The sequence below is a fragment of the Scyliorhinus canicula genome, chromosome 2 (assembly GCF_902713615.1).
Source record: "Scyliorhinus canicula chromosome 2, sScyCan1.1, whole genome shotgun sequence".
Lineage (NCBI taxonomy): Eukaryota > Metazoa > Chordata > Chondrichthyes > Carcharhiniformes > Scyliorhinidae > Scyliorhinus > Scyliorhinus canicula.
The window spans coordinates 247,919,741-247,936,861 of record NC_052147.1 but is presented as its reverse complement, the minus strand read 5'-3'; the positions used below and the strand labels follow the sequence as shown (position 1 = coordinate 247,936,861).

The 17,121-nt window shown below is 44.5% G+C and overlaps 1 protein-coding gene across 1 annotated transcript in view; it reads left to right on the top strand.

Annotated features, from left to right (window-relative positions):
- LOC119962093 (von Willebrand factor D and EGF domain-containing protein-like) overlaps window positions 1-17,121 on the top strand; it is a 423,161-nt gene that overhangs the window by 76,805 nt on the left and 329,235 nt on the right. The window contains exons 2-3 of the mRNA XM_038789945.1: window positions 4,144-4,328; window positions 13,574-13,808. Coding sequence (XP_038645873.1) covers window positions 4,144-4,328; window positions 13,574-13,808 — 420 coding nt within the window. The remainder of the gene's footprint in view (window positions 1-4,143; window positions 4,329-13,573; window positions 13,809-17,121) is intronic.

The window sequence follows — 17,121 nt, the reverse complement described above, 5'->3', positions numbered from 1 at the left end:
AACCTGTACTTAACTTCGGGCACTCGGCTTAGGCCAGAGAACAGTGGCCGCTGTTCAATTCTGGATCTTCTCGAGTCTGAAGGAGTAACTGCTGCTCAGCTTGGCATCCGTCTAATAGCGAGCATTGAACTTGCTACTGGTGTTGCTGTAATTGGAGATGCCGTGACCGGGGTACCAGGTCCAAGAGAGGACGAACATGTGGCGAATGGAAAGTTTGCTAATCTTTCCAGTGACGGGCTGCACGGTGGCGCAGTGGTAGCACTGCAGTCTCACGGTGCTGAGGTCCCAGGTTCAATCCTGGCTCTGGGTCACTGTCCGTGTGGAGTTTGCACATTCTCCACGTGTTTGCGTGGGTTTCACCCCCACAACCCAAAGATGTGCAAGGTTGGTGGATTGAACATGCTAAATTGCCCCTTAATTGGAAAAAATGAATTGGGCACTCTTAATTTTAAAAAAAAAATCTTTCCAGTGACAATTACAACCCATGAATACATAGATTTAAAAAGCGCCTGTGATTCCTTAACATTGCTCCAACTCTAATTCTTGAGTTGTCACAACTGGGGATTAGTAGTTACTAGAACTAGCAAGGATTTATAGTCTAAATTATAATTAGAACACAGGTTCCGGATTCTTGAGAGTTAATCCTGAAAGATGCAGTTTCTTTGCTGTCACTTTGAGAGAGGAAGACTGACTGATGCCATTGAGACAAAGAGGAGATTGGTACATTAATGAGTTCACCCGGAGAGTTAATGAACCGACCATTGAAACTGTTATCCATAACCATCTGGGACAACGGTTAATTTGTTTTCTCATTTCAGACTTCTCGTAAGACATTCACACATGAGACGGTGGGAGAAACTCTGTTCTTGCATGCAAAGTATGATACACTGCATAAACAATATGGAGTTTTTGGGTCGGAACTCACAAATGGGAAGGTAGTAGCTGGGTAAATTGCACGCTCTGCAGGCTATGTTACAATTAGTGAAGCAGTCAAGGGTCAACATGACAAAGGTTCTGTCCAAAGAGGCTACAAAAAGAACTGAGAAACATGGTAAAAGTCAGTTGTGATGTCAGTTGCAAGAGATAAAGCAAAGCCTGGGTTGGAAATTACTGTGACTATTAGTCAGATTTCAGCCTTGTCTTTCCCAGAAATAGAAAAGTATTGAGTACATGGATTACAAATAAGATAGTTTAGCAGCAGTTGCTGTTTTGTATTTCATGGGAAATATTATGGTTAAAGCTAAGAGCCAATTGACTGCTCAGTTTGAATGTTTGCTCCAGTATACTAGGAGCTGGTTTAGCACAGCGGGCTTATAATGCAGAACAATGCCAGCAGCGTGGGTTCAATTCCCGTACCGGCCTCCCGAACAGGCGCCGGAATGTGGCAACTAGGGACTTTTCACAGTAACTTAATTGAAGCCTACTTGTGACAATGAGCGATTATTATTATTACTAGTAATTTTGTAGTGACATTGACCTCCACTAACCAGAATATTCATCAGTTCCATCTTTCAGAAGATTGGAGAATCCAATGAAGAGATACGTACAATGTAACAGTGCACTGCTTGTACAATTGTACAAGTCTAGATCCCTCTTTTTTTCTGAATACATGAAAACAGAAGTCAAGAAAAGGCCAACGGGTTCACTGAGCCTGGCCAATATGGTCATGACGCAACGTACTCAGACTGTAGTCCCAATTCAGGCCCCACCTCGCAGCTAGATAAACGCCTGGAACCTTGTGAGCTTTTTCTGTTCTGAAATGGCAATTCAGAAGAGAAAACGCTCACATGTTTCCTCTGCAACCCTCGGGGATGATCTGAGATTGATCACAGTGATTTCGAGATGCATCCTTCAATTTCCACTTACTTTCTACAGATCACTGTATCGGTGACACTCTGGTGTTTGTGTGATTTTTATTTTCCCTTTAAAAGGGGAAGACTTCACTCTTGTTACATAAATAAACTCCAATAGCTTGAGAACACCCAGGGTAATTGGCAAATTGGGGCACAATGCCTCTTCCTCCTGGTATTTATTGGTTTATTTCTCTGTGATGTTAAGCAGTTGATGTTTTTACCAGTACATTTGTCAAATTATAACCCTTTAGTAGGTTGACCTCCATGTCATATGTAAGAATGACATGTATTTATAAAACAAAACAGTTAACTCATTTGTACATATTTGAAATATTGACAGGTTTCTCAAAATAATTACAATACAATATGTCAGCAATTAAATGTCTTTACTGGAAATCTTATGTGATTTTTCCCAGGGAAAGTCAGGGCAAAGCAGACATCACTCTAAGTGCATTGGAGATGCTATATATTTATAGGCGCCTGTTGCTTAGCTAGCAGTGGAAGTGAGAAGTTTCAGGTGCAACCTCATGTTAAAGGAGGGTGATGCCAAATAAGGAGTGTGTGAAGCACATGCCAAATTTAGTATCTTATCAAGATCTACCTTAGCACGGTGGCGCAGTGGGTTAGATCTGCTGCCTCACGGTGCCGAAGTCCCAGGTTCGATCCTGGCTCTGGGTCACTGTCCATGTGGAGTTTGCACATTCTCCCCATGTTTGTGTGGGGTTTGCCCCCACAACCCAAAGATGTATAGGGCAGATGAATTGGCCATGCTAAATTGCCCCTTAATTGGAAAAAATGAATTGAGTACTCTAAATTTAAAAAAAAATAAATCTTTAATTTAGGTGTCTACTTTAAAGTGCTACTGATGGAGGTCGAGGAGCAGATTGCTCAAACGCTTGATCGCTGCAAATAAGCAGACCAAGGCAGGCCAGCAGCATGGTTCAATTCCGGTACCAGCCTCCCCGAACAAGCGGCGGAATGTGGCGACTAGCGGCTTTTCACAGTAACTTCATTTGAAGCCTACTTGTGACAATAAGCAATTTTCATTTCATTTCATTATAATGCTGAATGAAGAGATCAAGAAAAGGAAACACCTTGATGACAAAATTGAAAAAGTAACACCACCTCTGTTGCCACACGATGAGCCGAAATGATCAGCTTTATATTTGGACAGCAACAGAAAATAAGCTCTGAACACTAAACTGGTGTAGTTAGAACCATAATTTGGAGGATCCGATACAACGCCAAACATAAATTATTTAAGAAATTGTTTGAGCTAGCCAACTCCTCAACTGTGTACCCAAAATATTAAATCTATTGTCATTAAAAGGTTAATATGCTAGTCACCTACCAGTAACATAATTAACAGTCATATTGCCTGTGGTAGTTTTACAAACCTTGGTGGAATGACGAGAAAGCAGCATTGTGGCTTCTGACAGTTTTGACAATTTCAGCTGCATTTTCTCTTTCAGACTTTTGAAAGATACCATCCTCCCATTTCAGCCCCTCCCTGCTGCATCCACGATATAAATTGTTGCATTGTCTAACCCAATGATGAATTTATGTTTGGTTGGTATGGGTGCAAAGGTTGATTACAATAGTTACTACAGTTCGCTACATGTTGAGTTTTTAATATGAGCTGTCTCGCTTGGAGAACAAACCATCTACTCACAGAAATCAAATTTTAACATGTCTTTTTAGTAGCAAATTTGGAGCTACAATGTTGGAAGTTGATCAACTTTCATTTCAGAACAGCACTTGAGCTGGGAGAACTATAGTCATTACTTGAAAACAAAGGAATGAGGGAATCTTATAAATCACCTTTGTTATTGTATGGGAAACTTGGGCAACTATGTTTACTGATGTAATTCCTGACATCATTGATTACTGATGTAATTTATGACATTCCTTTGCAAGGAACACACTGGGCTAAATCGCTGGCTTTTAAAGCAGACCAAAGCAGGCCAGTAGCACGGTTCAATTCCCGTACCAGCCTCCCCGAACAGGCGCTGGAATGTGGCGACTAGGGGCTTTTCACAGTAACTTCATTGAAGCCTACTCGTGACAATAAGCGATTTTCATTTCATTTCATTTCATTTTCTCTTCAATGTTTATTGTTTTTTTACTGCAGTGGTACTAGCTAAGCTCTTTTGGAAATGTCTGGCATGCGAGATGATTATTTTAGTTAACACAATTTGTCATTTTAATTTTAAATGCGAAAAGTACAGTTGTAGGATTTGGCAGAACAAATTTGTGCTCTTCACTATGTCAAACCTTTTCTTCCCTCCAGCCCCCGAATGTTACCCAGGAGGATATCACATTCTTCGGAGCTCTTACCGCAGCATTCACTTCGATTCTATTGAGCTACAGCAATTTGCGATCCAGGACCTTATATGTGATCATTCCCTGACGCCAGGATGGTATCGCTTCATGATCGGAGATAAGCCAGCAGAAATGCCAACCAAATGTATAGAAGTTAGTAATATGTGTAATGCACATTCCAAGATCACAACATATAAAACTGCAACATTAGATAAATCTTGGCAGCTCACATTCCTGACTGTTTGCTTTATGTTTAACAGTTTATATTTAGTTATTTTGAAAGTGTAAAGCATGGACAGAGGGAAAGATCAGATGAGGAGGATTGCCTGCAGATTAGAGAACCTGCCTGCTCTCCCATTCACTAACTTGATTTGCGTAGGCTTTGTATGAACATCTGTGCCAGAATTTTCCAGTCTTTTCAATTCACTTTTCCCGCCAGTGGGGCAGACCTGCCCACGGTTTCCCGGTGGCGTGGAATGGCTACATTGGGAAATCCCACTGACATGCGGTGGGAAGACAGAATTTTGCTGTCAGCCAATGGCGCGCCACCTAGAAGCACGTGGCTGGTGAACCAGAGAACCCGCCCCTGATTTTCCTGCCCAGCTATCTTCCTCGTCATTCAACCTTCAGAACCACGTGGCAAAGGTGAAAATGTACCCTATTGGCTCAGGCATAAACCATTGCTTCTTGATTCTGTTATCTGGTCCGTTTCAACCATCTTCCCCCATTCTTTTTTTTTTAAATTTAGATTACCCAATTATTTTTTTCCAATTAAGGGGTAATTTTAGCGTGGCCAATCCACCTAACCTGCACATCTTTGGGCTGTGGGGGCGAAACCCACGCAGACACGGGGAGAATGTGCAAACTCCTCACAGACAGTGACCCAGGGCCGGGATTCGAACCCAGGTCCTCAGCGCCGTAGGCAGCAATGCTAACCACTGTGCCACCGTGCTGCCGCCATCTTTCCCCCATGAGACGAAATAGGTGGTGCTCACTCAGTTATACATGTCAGTTTACTTTATGTGTTCCAAAGAAAAATTTTCAAAGATTTCTCTATAGGGATTCACACCTTCAATTTCTTTCTTATTCACAAAACAATCTTTCTTTGCCCCGATATGTTATTCACTAGATTTGAATTTTATTTAGTTGGTTTTGGAAGATTTTATCTGTGAGGTTTTCAATGTAATTAAGTAGCACATTAATTTACAACTGTAGGATCAACTTCCATACAGGGCCTTTAACATTGTGAAATGTCCCAATGAACTTCACAGGAGTGTAATCAAATAATATTTTCAAAACAAAGCCACCCAGGGAGCTATGAGGGCTGGTGGAGGTAGTTAAGGAGAGTGTTAAAAGAGGAGGGGATGTCTTGTAGTGCTGGTGGTAGCATGCCTGCTTCCCAGCCAGATACAAGAGCTTAAGTCCCACTCCAGGACTTACTGAGCATGGAATATGCATTCATAACATGGCTAAACAGGTTGATGGTTAATAAAGAAAGGGCGAGTCAGCTATACTTGGGAGAGTCAGCTAAACTTGATGTGGGCAGCATTCCTCAAACTGTAGCCTCTGGTGACAGGCTAGCGACCTAAGCAGTTGAACACATTGATAGTGTGTGAACAGTCATGTGTGAGGATTTGGATCAGGGTTTTGGATCAGTTCAAATTTATGCACGGTGGAAGATGGGAGAATGCCCCGAGAGTATTGGAATAGACAGATCTAGTGTTAACAAAGGAAGAAGTCTTACAACACCAGGTTAAAGTCCAACAGGTTTGTTTTGAATCACTAGCTTTTGGAGCACAGCTCCTTCATCAGGTGATTGATAACAAATGCAAGGAAGAAGGTTTCAGCAGTAGTTGAACTGAAGTGAGGTCAGAGATTGCCAATATTACTGAGATGGAAAAAGGCAATCTTGGAGATGGAGAAGATATCACCGGAAGATCAGCTTTGAGTAAAATAGTGTTAACAATGTCGCTAATGTGAAATGTGAAGGGATCCCAAAACTCAGAAGGGTAACTCGGAACATCGGATTTTAGTTGTGTACATTTTCAATTTGGTATAATGTGAGAAAGGTAAGAAAACCAGGGAAGAACAGTCCAGTTGTTCAATTTTTCCCTTTAGAGAGTGAAGGGACTTTGAAACGCTAAATAATTACAGGGCCAGGATTCTCCCCTACCCGGCGGGGCGGGGGGTCCCGGCGTAGCAGAGTGGCGCCAACCACTCCGGCGTCGGGCCTCCCCAAAGGTGCGGAATTCTCTGCACCTTTAGGAGCTAGGCCCGCGCCGGAGTGGTTGGCGCCACGCCGACTGGCGGCAAAACCGGTGCCAACGGCTTTTGACGCCCGCCGCCCGGTGTCGGAGCTGGCCGAAAGGCCTTTGCTGGTTCGCGCATGCGCCGGTGGTGACGTCAGCGGCCGCTGACGTCACCACCGGTGCATGTGTGGTAGGGGGTTCTCTTCCGCCTCCGCCATGGTGGAGGCCGTGGCGGTGGCGGAAGAAAAATAGTGCACCCATGGCACTGGCCCGCCGACCGATCGGTGGGCCCTGATCGTGGGGGCACCCCCCAGGGTACAATCGCCCCGCGCCCCCCCCCCCCCCCAGGACCCCGGGGGCCGCTCACGCCACCAATCCCGCCGCCACCAGAGGTGGTTGAAACCACAGTGGCGGGATTGGCCTCTCAGCGGTGGGACTTCGGCCCATCGCAGGCCGGAGAATCGCCGCGGGGGGCCCGCCGATCGGCGCGGCGCATTTCCCGCCCCTGCCAATTCCCGGGTGGTGGAGAATTCCGGCCACGGCGGGGGGCAGGATTTACGCCGGCCCCGGGTGATTCTCCGACCCTACGGGGGGGTAGGAGAATTTCGCCCCAGAACTTGGAAGAGTTAGGTAGGGTAAAAGTTTTGATATTGTCAATATCTGAACTAGATTAGGAACACTTACTCTTTCTCCCATTTCCAATTCAATAAATACAGTGAAGAAACTAGAGGATGCAGGTCTCTTGTCCCTTTCTTGTTTTCAGTGTGTTGCGATCCCAGTTGGTGTTACCACTGGATAAGAAGATTCCAGAATGGAACACCTGGCTCAAATGATTGTAGCTTTTAGATTTTTAAGAAAATGTGGAGGAACAGAGACATAGGACCTTCAACAACAGGAAAATAAACATTTAATAAACAAGAAAAAATGGATTATAATACAGTACGGGGCAGAGTTTGTAAGCAGCATCCAGGATGGCTTTTTAAAACAATATGTGGACAGTCCAATGAGGGAAGGGGCTGTACTGGACCTGGTATTGGGGAATGAGCCCGGCCAGGTGGTAGAAGTTTCAGTGGTGGAGCATTTCGGGAACAGTGACCACAATTCAGTAAGTTTTAAAGTGCTGGTGGCAAGGATAAGAGTGGGCCTAGGGTGAAAGTGCTAAATTGAGGAAAATGAGTGGCTCGTTGGTCGAGGGGTATGATTCTCGCTTCGGGTGTCTCGGTGCCGAAATTTGTGAGAGGTCCCGGGTTCAAATCTGGACGAGCTCTTTGATGGTGTTTTCTGTTGGTCACACAACATGTTTAGGGGCAGCATGGTAGCATAGTGGTTAGCACAAATGCTTCACAGCTCCACGGTCCCAGGCTTAGGTCACTGTCTGTGCGGAGTTTGCACGTTCTCCCTGTGGGTGCGTGGGTTTCCTCTGGGTGCTCCGGTTTCCTCCCACAGTCCAAAGATGTGCAGGTTAGGTGGATTGGCCATGCTAAATTGCATTCAGTCTCCAAAAGTGCCCTTAGTGTTGGTTGGGGTTGCTGGGTTATGGGGATAGAGTGGAGATGTGGGCCTGGATAGGGTGCTCTTTCCAAGAGCTGGTGCAGACTCAATGGGCCGAATGGCCTCCTTCTGTACTGTAAATTCTATAAATTGGGGGAAGGCTAATTATAACAATATTAGGTGGGAACTGAAGAACCTAGATTGGGGGAGGATGTTTGAGGGTAAATCAACATCTGACATGTGGCAGGCTTTCAAATGTCAGTTGAAAGGAATTCAGGACCGGCATGTTCCTGTGCGGAAGAAGGATAACTATGGCAAATTTCGGGAACCTTGGATAACGAGAGATATTGTAGGCCTCGTCAAAAAGAAAAAGGAGGCATTTGTCAGGGCTAGAAGGCTGGGAACAGACAAAGCCTGTGTGGAATATAAGGAAAGTAGGAAGGAACTTAAGCAAGGAGTCAGGAGGGCTAGAAGGGGTCACAAAAAGTCATTGGCAAATAGGGTTAAGGAAAATCCCAAGGCTTTTTACACGTACATAAAAAGCAAGAGGGTAGCCAGGGAAAGGGTTGGCCCACTGAAGGGTAGGCAAGGGAACCTATGTGTGGAGCCAGAGGAAATGGGCGAGGTACTAAATGAATACTTTGCATCAGTATTCACCAAAGAGAAGGAATTGGTGGATGTTGAGTCTGGAGCATGGTGTGTAGATAGCCTGGGTCACATTGAGATCCAAAAAGACGAGGTGTTGGGCGTCTTGAAAAATATTAAGGTAGATAAGTCCTCAGGGCCGGATTGGATCTACCCCAGAATACTGAAGAAGGTTAGAGAGGAAATTGCTGAGGCCTTCACAGAAATCTTTGGATCCTCACTGTCTTCAGGTGATGTCCCGGAGAGGACTGGAGAATAGCCAATGTTGTTCCTTTGTTTAAGAAGGGTAATAAGGATAATCCAGGGAACTACAGGCCAGTGAGCCTTACATCAGTGGTAGGGAAATTACTGGAGAGAATTCTTTGAGATAGGATCTCCTCCCATTTGGAAGTAAATGGACGTATTAGTGAGAGGCAGCATGGTTTTTAGAAGGGGAGGTCGTGTCTCATTAACTTGATAGAATTTTTCGAAGAGGTCACAAAGATGATTGATGCAGGTAGGGCAGTGGATGTTGTCTATATGGACTTCAGTAAGGCCTTTGACAAAGTCCCTCATGATAGACTGGTACAAAAGGTGAAGTCACACGGGATCAGGGGTGAGCTGGCAAGGTGGATACAGAACTGGCTAGGTCATAGAAGGCAGAGAGTAGCAATGGAAGGGTGTTTTTCTAATTGGAGGTGAAGTTAAAACTCACCACTATTCTTAGAATTCCCCCTATACCAAAAAAGGTCGATATTCTAAATGGTGAACAGGGATTCTCACTCCCTGACTCCGATGCAGGCTTCTGTGGGTGCTATTCAGGTCAAACTATCTTTTCAAGTTATCCCCCGGTATAACCCATACCTTCACCGAAGAATTTTACCTACTTACCCCTTAATAGCATCGATGTCCTGGGTCCTGCGTTATTAAGGAAGTGAAGTAAGCTAATAACCACGTTTTCAGGTTAAGTTATTTTTATTATTATATTTTTTCTTTTAAAAGCTGCAAACACTTTCTTTACAGAAAGGAAAAAAGATCTTGCTTCTGGCTGCTGCTGGTTGGTTGTACAGACCTTCAGGCCCACCTTGTCAATCGATCTTCTTAAAATCTGGTCTTCTTGAGTTGTATTCGCTGGTGAACTCCTGTGTCCTGTCCTTCCCATGTACCGAGCTGTGAGAGCTGGCTCTGGCTCTGCTCCTGTTTAAATGCTAGTCTTCCTTAGATGTATAGCTGTTTAAACTCGGCTGCTTGCCTTGTCTTTCCCATGACCGAGCTCTCTCTCTCTCTCTCTCTCTCTCTCTCTGAGTTATCCTCCCCTTCTCTCCTGTTGCTGTTGCTGTTGCTCTTCTGCTTCTGCTCCCTGGGTTTATATTCTCTTTCTAATAATTATTAAGTTTTTAGAGCCTTATTGTAAATTAACTTATTTCCCTTTGATTGTTAAAAGTATCTTTGATGTAAACATTTTACTACAACTAATTATTCATTTTGGGCATAACGTCTCCTCTCAGATCTGATTAAAAAATGCTTTGGTTTCAATAGGTGTGATTTCAAATCATTTAATTTTCCAATTGTCCCCAGCTCATAACTTTGCCTTTGATTTTGACTTAAATGATGTTTCTCGTAGACAGGTCGTCTCCAATTTTCTTTTAATTGACTTGATGTTCATAGAATTTTACACTTTAGAATTGACACCAAATTCGCTTGAGCATCTTCCATCCTTTCCAGCTGTTTACTAAGAGAGTTTATTTCAATTAAGGTGTGAAACTTTGCTTTTAGCTGTATGCTAAAATTTAACTTGGTTATGACTTGAAAGACTTGCCTGTTTTAAACATTCGTCACTTAATGCAATTGAAACTCTCATCCATGCTTTTTCAGATGCTTCCTGAGATAGTTACATTCCATGAAGGTGTGAGCCATTGTTTTAGCTTACCACATGAAACCTATGTGTTTGCTAAACCTGCTTGTGATCAAGAATCTGCATTTTATAACCCTGCTCTTTGCAGCTGCTATTAACCTTTTGTGGGATCTTTCCCTGTACCCTCTCAAACCAGATATTGCCAGACTTCCATGTTTCAAATGACACATTTTTCTGTATTTTCAAGAACAAAGGGCTGCGACCAGTGGTGTTCCGCAGGGATCAGTGCTGGGACCTTTGATGTTCTAGTATATAAATGATTTGGAGGAAAATGTAACTCGACAGATTAGTAAGTTTGCAGACGACACAAAGTTAGGTGGAATTGCAGATTGTGATGAGGACTGTCAGAGGATACAGTCGGATTTAGGTCATTAGGAGACTTGGGCGGAGAGATGGCAGATGGAGTTTAATCCGGACAAATGTGAGGTAATGAATCTTGGAAGGTCTAATGCAGGTAGGGAATATACAGTGAATGGTAGAACCGTCAAGAGTATTGAAATTCGGGCAGCACAGTGGCCTAGTGGTTAGCACAACCGCCTCACGGCGCTGAGGTCCCAGGTTCGATCCCGGCTCTGGGTCACTGTCCGTGTGGAGTTTGCACATTCTCCCCGTGTCTGCGTGGGTTTCGCCAGAGTAGGTGGATTGGCCACGCTAAATTGCCCCTTAATTGGAAAAAATAATTGGGTAATCTAAATTTATATTTAAAAAAAAGAGTATTGAAAGTCAGAGAGATCTAGGTGTACAGGTCCACAGGTCACTGAAAGGGGCAGCACAGGTGGAGAAGGTTGTCAAGAAGGCATACGGCATGCTTGCCTTCATTGGCCGGGGCATTGAGTATGGGAATTGGCAGGTCATGTTGCAGCTGTATAGAACCTTGGTTAGGACACACTTGGAGTATAGTGTTCAATTCTGGTCGCCACACTACCAGAAGGATGTGGAGGCTTTAGAGAGGGTGCAGAAGAGATTAACCAGGATGTTGCCTGGTATGGAGGGCATTAGCTATGAGGAGTGGTTGAATAAACCCGATTTGTTCTCACAGGACTGACGGAGGTTGAGGGGCGACCTGATAGAGGTCTACAAAATTATGAGGAGGATAGACAGAGTGGATAGTCAGAGGCTTTTCCCCAGGGTAAAGGGGTCAATTACTAGGGGGCATAGGTTTAAGGTGCGAGGGGCAAGGTTTAGAGGAGATGTACGATCCACGTTTTTTACACAGAGGGTAGTGGGTGCCTAGAACTCGCTGCCGGAGGAGGTGGTGGAAGCAGGGACGATAGTGACATTTAAGGGGCATCTTGACAAACACATGAATAGGATGGGAAGAATGAAATGAAATGAAAAGAGGGCTACAGCGCCAGGAAGTGTAGAAGATTTTAGTTTAGATGGGCAGCATGGTCGGCATGGGCTTGGAGGGCCGAAGGGCCTGTTCCTGTGCTGTACTTTTCTTTGTTCTTTGTTCTTTTTGTAGTATTCCTTTATTCCCTCCATGGCTTCATAAACGTAGACACATTTTAAGGTTAATACAGGTTGCAAAGTCTATCTAAGGTTTTAATGGTTACTGTAACACACAGTCCCTTTAAGCACACAGGTTGATTGAGTGTGATCAGACACACTCCACTCTGAACCCAAGTCAATTTCTGCAAATTTCTCCATAAAACATCCCCCAGATGATTTGCCTACCATGATCCACCTTGTCTCACTGAACTTCAGCTTCCACATGAGTGATTTCAAATTCTGCTTTCAAAAAGACGCACTTTCAAATAACCTTTTAAACAATGCTTTCTCTCACCTGTTCCATCAATGATTCACTTACAGGTTTTACACCTCTCCCTTCAGGATTTCTTTTGTCTGGAATGTTACACAAACTTGGCACAATTGATTTAACTATCGATTCCCAAACTGTATAAATTACACCAAACATTTGATTTACCTTTGAAGTTTGCTTTCCCACCTGTCTCTTCAATTCAGAACACCTAATCTGCTTTTCCTTTAAAATCTCTTGAACAGTATCTTGTTCAACTTCTTGGTCTCTGTACTCCTAACATCAGTCTTTGTCAGGTATTCTTTAGGCGGGTTTCTCCGACCCCCGGGTCGGAGAATCGCCGGGGGTCGGCGTGAATCCTGCCCCCGCCACCCTCCAAATTCTCCGGACCCCCAAAAGTCAGCACGGCGTGAGTCGTGTCGCCCGCCTCGGAGAAGGGCTGGATCCGGCATGACTCAATGGGGCTGCCTGAATTCTCCGGCCCGCGATGGGCCAAAGTCCTGCCCGTTCTTTGCCAGTCCCGCCGGCGTAAATTGGAGTAGGTCCCTTACCGGCGGGACCTGGCACGCGGGCGTCCTCCGGGTTTCTTAGGGGGGCGCGGGAGGATCTGGCCCTGGGAGGTGCCCCCATGATGGCCTGGCCCACGATCGGGGCCCACCGACTTAAATCCCTTAAAACTGCTTTTGCTTTCCTGAAAAATCCCATCAGGCGTTGTGGGGGCGAGGTTACTTTCCAACTTTAGATCAGAAATTAGAATCTGCCTGGTTCCTTGGAGTAGGTAGCTGGACTGTGTGACTAAACTCCATCTCTGTCACCAAGGAGTCTAAATATATGATGGCGTTATTAAACTCTACAGTATCTTTCAGAATTTATCAGTTATCATCCTGTAGAAACCATTGTTTCTGAAATAATACATGGGCCATTATTCATTTATATTTATTCTCTATTTAATCAAACTTCCAACATATAAAATTCATTGAACACAAGAGATTTTTTGCAATCAGAGTTACTTGATGAGATCTTCTGGCTGTTCAGGCCAGCGGATGTCACACCCCCATCGTGGGTGTCCTGCTGGCCTATAGTGGATTTAATAGGAAAACGCATTGACAGCGGTGGTACCAGAAGATCCCGTTGCCAGCCAATGGGGAACACCAAAACATGGCACGGGGAGGCCAAAGAAACTTACCCACAGTTTTCAACTTGGCAAATCTGTTACTTAGAACCAGTACATCAAACAACAAATCGTTCTTGTATTGTAAATGAATTGAATGCATCACAGTTGTTGAGAATGAATTTTACAGGGCACATTTCTTTGTAATTACAATTTAAACCTTTCTTGCAATATTTTATGTCTTCGCAGATGAATAAGTGTGGCACACAAGCTCCAGTTTGGCTCTCTCTTAAAGACTCCAACTCGTTGCCTCGTCCTGGTGAAGTAAAGAAGCTAACAGCCTGCGCTACTTGGCAATTTTTCATGGGCAGCACAAAGGACTGCTGTTTATTTCGGATTCCTGTATCTCTTAGGAACTGTGGAGCCTTTTTTGTTTATTACCTACAACCTACTCAGGGATGCATGGGTTACTGTGCTGCTGAAGGTTAGCAGATAAATTATCAGATTTTTGAACCTGTTGAAATATCCTACGAAGCCTTTAATACAAACATGTTTAAAGACCTCATTGGAAATTCATAACAATGATGGAATGGGCTGAATGGATACAACCATAAAACCTCACATAAATTAACAAATGTTCTGTACGTGAAACAAAGATTTTTTATTGTAAAACATAGCTATAGGCCGGGATTGTGCACGTGGGTGCAAACAATGTGCACAAAGTCCTACGAGAGGCCAACAAGGAGATACTCATTGGCGGCATCTTGCAGCGAGATCGTCCCTGTGCCTCATCATTCCAGGAACAAGTTTCCCTTGCAGGAAGGACGAGATTATTTAAATACCTTTTTACCTCATTAATGGGCTTCCCCACTTTATTGGGAATCCCACATTGGGATTGCCCACTCAACGAAGCGACATTACGCCGGCGAGGTTTTCAACAGGTTTTGAGCAATGTGAAGCAGGTGAATAGAACACACAAGGAGCGCACAGGTAAGTACAGCCCACCAGAGGGGAGAGGGACATGGCTGGGAAGTGGCCTGGCAGTGTCAAAGAACAAAGAACCATAGAGCACAGGAAAGGCCCTTCGGCCCTCCAAGCCTGTGCTGATCACGTGTCCTATCTAGACCAACCACCTGTATCCTGTACCCCATCTGTTCATGTGCCTATCCAGATAAGTCTTAAAGGTTACTAACGTATCTGCCTCAACCACCTCCCTTGACAGTGCATTCCAGGCCACCACCACCCTCTGTCACTTCCGCCCTAGGCAAAAGCCTCCAACTGTTGACCCCATCTATACCCTTAATAATTTGATAAACTTCTATCAGTTCGCCCCTCAGCCTCCGTCTCTCTAGGGAGAACAGTCCCAGTGTATTCAAACTCTTCATATAGCTAATACCCTCCATACCAGGCAGCATCCTGGTTAACCTTTTCTGTACTCTCTCCAAAGACTCTACATCCTTCTGGTAGTGCGGTGACCAGAATTGGGCACAATATTCCAAATGTGTCCTAATCAACGTTCTATATAATTGTAACATAATTATGTAACATAATTTTCGAGCTTTTATACTCGATACCTCGTCCAATGAAGGCAAACATACCATATGTTTTCTTTACCGCCATTACCACCTGTGCTGCCACTTTAATGGACCTGCACACCCAGATCTCTCTCTGTCTCTATGCTCCTGATCGTTCTGCCATTTATTTTATAGCTCCCAGATGAATTGGATCTACCAAAATGCATCACCTCGCATTTGTCTGGGTTAAATTCCATCTGCCATTTCTCTGCCCAATTTGCAGCCTTTCTATATCTTGTTGTATTCTCTGACAATCTTCATCACTATCTGCAACTCCTACAATCTTAGTATCATCCGCAAACTTGCTAATCAGACTCACTACGTTTTCTTCCAAGTCATTTTTATATATTACAAAGAGCAGAGGTCCCAGAACTGATCCCTGTGGAGCACCACTAGTTACAGACCTCAATTCGGAAAAACACGCCCACTGTTACCTTCTGCCTCCTGTGGCCAAACCAGTTCTGGATCCATCCAATTAGTTCACCCCTGACCCCATGTGATCTAATTTTTGCACCAGCATGCCATGAGGGACCTTATCAAATGCTTTACTGAAGTCCATATAGACAACATTCACAGCTGTTCCCTCGTCAATCATTTATGTCACCTCCTCAAAAAATGCAATCAAATTAGTGAGACCTGACGTCCCTCGTACAAAACCATGCTGTCTGTCGCTAATGAGACTTATTAGCGACAGACAGCGTGGTTTTGTACGAGGGAGGTCCATGGGAGGGTTCCTGTTTGCATGGGGCATTCCCCGTTTGCATCGGGGGGGGGGGGGGGGGTTGGGTTCCCTTGTGTGTATGTGTGTGGGGTTTGGGGACGATCTCTGTGTCCTTGGGGAGGTATTTGCTTTGTTTTAACCAGAGATTGCCGCTCGGATCTCTGGAAAACCAACATCACCTGCTCTTTAAAACCCCAGCCTGCTATATATAGCCCAGGAGGCTGTATTGGACCTAGTACTAGGGAACAAACCCAGCCAGGTCATTAATGTTGTAGTGGGAGATCATGTGGTGAACAGTGACCACAATTCCGTAAGCTTTTGGATACTCATGGAAAAGGACGAGTGTTGTCCTAGTGTTAAGGTGCTAAATTGGAGGAAGGCTAACTACAACCAGACTAGGCGGGATTTGGAGTCTGTTGTTTGGGAGAGGGTGTTTGAGGGTAAATCCACATTTGGCATGTGGGAGTCTATTAAGGAGCAGTTGATGGGAGTGCAGGACAGGCAAGTACCGGTAAAAAGGAAGGACAGGAAAGGCAGCAATTGAGAATATTGTCAAAAAGAAAAAAGATGCGTATGTGAGGTACAGACAACTAAAAACAGATAAAGCACTTGAGGAATACAAGGAAAGTAGAAAAGAGCTCAAGCAAGGAGTTAGGAGGGCAAAAAGGGGTCACGAAATGTCCTTGGCAGACAGGATTAAGGAAAATCCCACATCATTTTATATGTATATTAGGAACACGAGAGTATCTAGAGAAAGAGTTGGCCCACTCAAGGACAAAGCAGGGAAATTATGTATAGAACCAGAAGAAGTAGGTGACATCCTTAATGAGTGTTCTGCATTGGTATTCACAAAGGAGAGAGAAATGCTGATTGGTGGTATCCCAGAGGGATGTGTAAACACTTTAGAACAGGTCGTTATTGCGAGGGAGGAAGTGTTAGGTGTGTTAAAAAGTATCAAGGAAAACAAATCCCCAGGCCAGATGGCATCCATCCCATATCACTGAGGGACGCAAGAGATGAAAACGTAGGGCAGCATGGTGGCGCAGTGGGTAGTACTGCTGCCTCACGGCGCTGAGGTCCCAGGTTCGATCCCGTCTCTGCGTCACTGTCCGTGTGGAGTTTGCACATTCTCCCCATGTTTGCGTGGGTTTCACCCCCACAACCCAAAGATGTGCAGTGTAGGTGGATTGGCCATGCTAAATTGCCCCTTAATTGGAAAAAAATTGGGTACTCGAAATTTATAGAAAAAAAAGAGATGAAATGGTTGGGCCTCTGACAGAAATCTCGGTGTCCTTATTGGCGACAGTTGAGATCCCAGAAGATTGGAGAATATCCAATGTTGTACCGTTATTTCAGAAGAGTTGCAAGGATAATCCGTGTAATTATAGGCCAGGGAGCTTGACATCAGTGATAGTGAAATTGTTGGAAAAGATTCTCAGGGATAGGACCTATGCACATTTGGAAGTGACTGCCCCTTCCTGTTTCTGAGCTCTACCTACAGT